At 61.4% G+C, this 2,528-nt stretch overlaps 1 protein-coding gene across 1 annotated transcript; it reads right to left on the reverse strand.

The window, feature by feature from the left end:
- Positions 1–1,771: 1,771 nt before the first annotated feature.
- Positions 1,772–2,167, reverse strand: LOC137376701 (uncharacterized). Its single transcript, XM_068045676.1, has one exon. It carries the CDS (start codon positions 2,165–2,167, stop codon positions 1,772–1,774), a length of 396 nt encoding a protein of 131 aa, XP_067901777.1.
- Positions 2,168–2,528: the final 361 nt, after the last annotated feature.

The following is a 2,528-nucleotide window of genomic DNA, read 5'->3' on the forward strand; positions in this document are numbered from 1 at the left end:
CGCATCACTCCTCCTCCCGTCACCACACCTCCTCCCATCAAAACACCTCCTCGCATCACTCATCCTCCCGTCACCACACCTCCTCGCATCACTCCTCCTCCCCTCACCACACCTCCTCGCATCACTCCTCCTCAAGTCACCACACCTCCTCCCGTCAAAACACCTCCTCGCATCACTCCTCCTCCCGTCACCACACTTCCTCCCATCAACACACCTCGTCCCGTCACCACACCTCCTCGCATCACTCCTCCTCCCGTCACCACACCTCCTCCCGTCAAAACACCTCCTCGCATCACTCCTCCTCCCGTCACCACACCTCCTCCCATCACCACACCTCCTTGCGTCTCTACTCCTCCCATCAACACACCTCCTCCCGTCACCAAACCTCCTCATGTCACCACACCTCCTCACATCACCACACCTCCTCGCATCACTCCTCCTCCCGTCACCACACCTCCTCCCGTCAAAACACCTCCTCGCATCACTCCTCCTCCCGTCACCACACCTCCTCCCGTCAAAACCCCTCCTCGCATCACTCCTCCTCCTGTCAGCACACCTCCTCCCGTCAAAACACCTCCTCGCATCGCTCCTCCTCCCGTCACACCTCCTCCCGTCAAAACACCTCCTCGCATCACTCCTCCTCCCGTCACCGCACCTCCTCCCGTCACCACACCTCCTCCCATCACCACACCTCCTCGTATCATTCCTCCTCCCATCACCACACCTCCTCCCGTCACGACACCTCCTCGTACCACTCCTCCTTCCATCACCACACCTCCTCCCATCACCACACCTCCTCGCATCATTCCTCCTCCCATCACCACACCTCCTCCCGTCACTACACCTCCTCGCACCACTCCTCCTCCTGTCACCACACCTCCTCGCACCACTCCTCCTCCCGTCACCACTCCTCCTCCCATCACCACACCTCCTCGCATCACTCCTCCTCCCATCACCACACCTCCTCGCATCGCTCCTCCTCCCGTTACCACACCTCCTCACGTCACCACACCTCCTCCCGTCACCACACCTCCTCGCACCACTCCTCCTCCCGTCACCACTCCTCCTCCCATCACTCCTCCTCCTATCACCACACCTCCTCGCATCACTCCTCCTCCCATCACCACACCTCCTCCAGTCACCACTCCTCCTCCCGTCACCGCACCTCCTCCTGTCACCGCACCTCCTCCCATCACCACACCTCCTCCCGTCACCACAACTCCTCGCATCACTCCTCCTCCCGTCAACACACCTCCTCCCATCAAAACACCTCCTCGCATCACTCCTCCTCCCATCACCACACCTCCTCCAGTCACCACTCCTCCTCCCGTCACCGCACCTCCTCCTGTCACCGCACCTCCTCCCATCACCACACCTCCTCCCGTCACCACACCTCCTCGCATCACTCCTCCTCCCGTCAACACACCTCCTCCCATCAAAACACCTCCTCGCATCACTCCTCCTCCCCTCACCACACCTCCTCGCATCACTCCTCCTCCCGTCACCACACCTCCTGCCGTCAAAACACCTCCTCGCATCACTCCTCCCCCGTCACCACACCTCCTCCCATCAACACACCTCCTCCCGTCACCACACCTCCTCGCATCACTCCTCCTCCCGTCACCACACCTCCTCCCGTCAAAACACCTCCTCGCATCACTCCTCCTCCCGTCACCACACCTCCTCCCGTCAATACACCTCCTTGCGTCTCTACTCCTCCCATCAACACACCTCCTCCCGTCACCAAACCTCCTCATGTCACCACACCTCCTCACATCACCACACCTCCTCGCATCACTCCTCCTCCCGTCACCACACCTCCTCCCGTCAAAACACCTCCTCGCATCACTCCTCCTCCCGTCACCACACCTCCTCCCGTCAAAACCCCTCCTAGCATCACTCCTCCTCCCATCAGCACACCTCCTCCCGTCAAAACACCTCCTCGCATCGCTCCTCCTCCCGTCACACCTCCTCCCGTCAAAACACCTCCTCGCATCACTCCTCCTCCCGTCACCGCACCTCCTCCCGTCACCACGCCTCCTCGCATCACCACACCTCCTCGCATCATTCCTCCTCCCATCACCACACCTCCTCCCGTCACTACACCTCCTCGTACCACTCCTCCTTCCATCACCACACCTCCTCCCATCACCACACCTCCTCGCATCGCTCCTCCTCCCATCACCACACCTCCTCCCGTCACTACACCTCCTCGCACCACTCCTCCTCCCGTCACCACACCTCCTCGCACCACTCCTCCTCCCGTCACCACTCCTCCTCCCATCACCACACCTCCTCGCATCACTCCTCCTCCCATCACCACACCTCCTCGCATCGCTCCTCCTCCCGTTACCACACCTCCTCGCGTCACCACACCTCCTCCCGTCACCACACCTCCTCGCACCACTCCTCCTCCCGTCACCACTCCTCCTCCCATCACTCCTCCTCCTATCACCACACCTCCTCGCATCACTCCTCCTCCCATCACCACACCTCCTCGCATCACTCCTCCTCCCATCACCACACCT

This window comes from Heterodontus francisci, chromosome 13 (genome assembly GCF_036365525.1).
Source record: "Heterodontus francisci isolate sHetFra1 chromosome 13, sHetFra1.hap1, whole genome shotgun sequence".
NCBI lineage: Eukaryota > Metazoa > Chordata > Chondrichthyes > Heterodontiformes > Heterodontidae > Heterodontus > Heterodontus francisci.

What these genes read in the sequence shown, in the direction of transcription:
- LOC137376701 (XM_068045676.1), bottom strand. Translation starts at nt 2,167, where the DNA reads ATGCGAGGAGGTGTGGTGATGGGAGGAGGTGTGGTGATGGAAGGAGGA.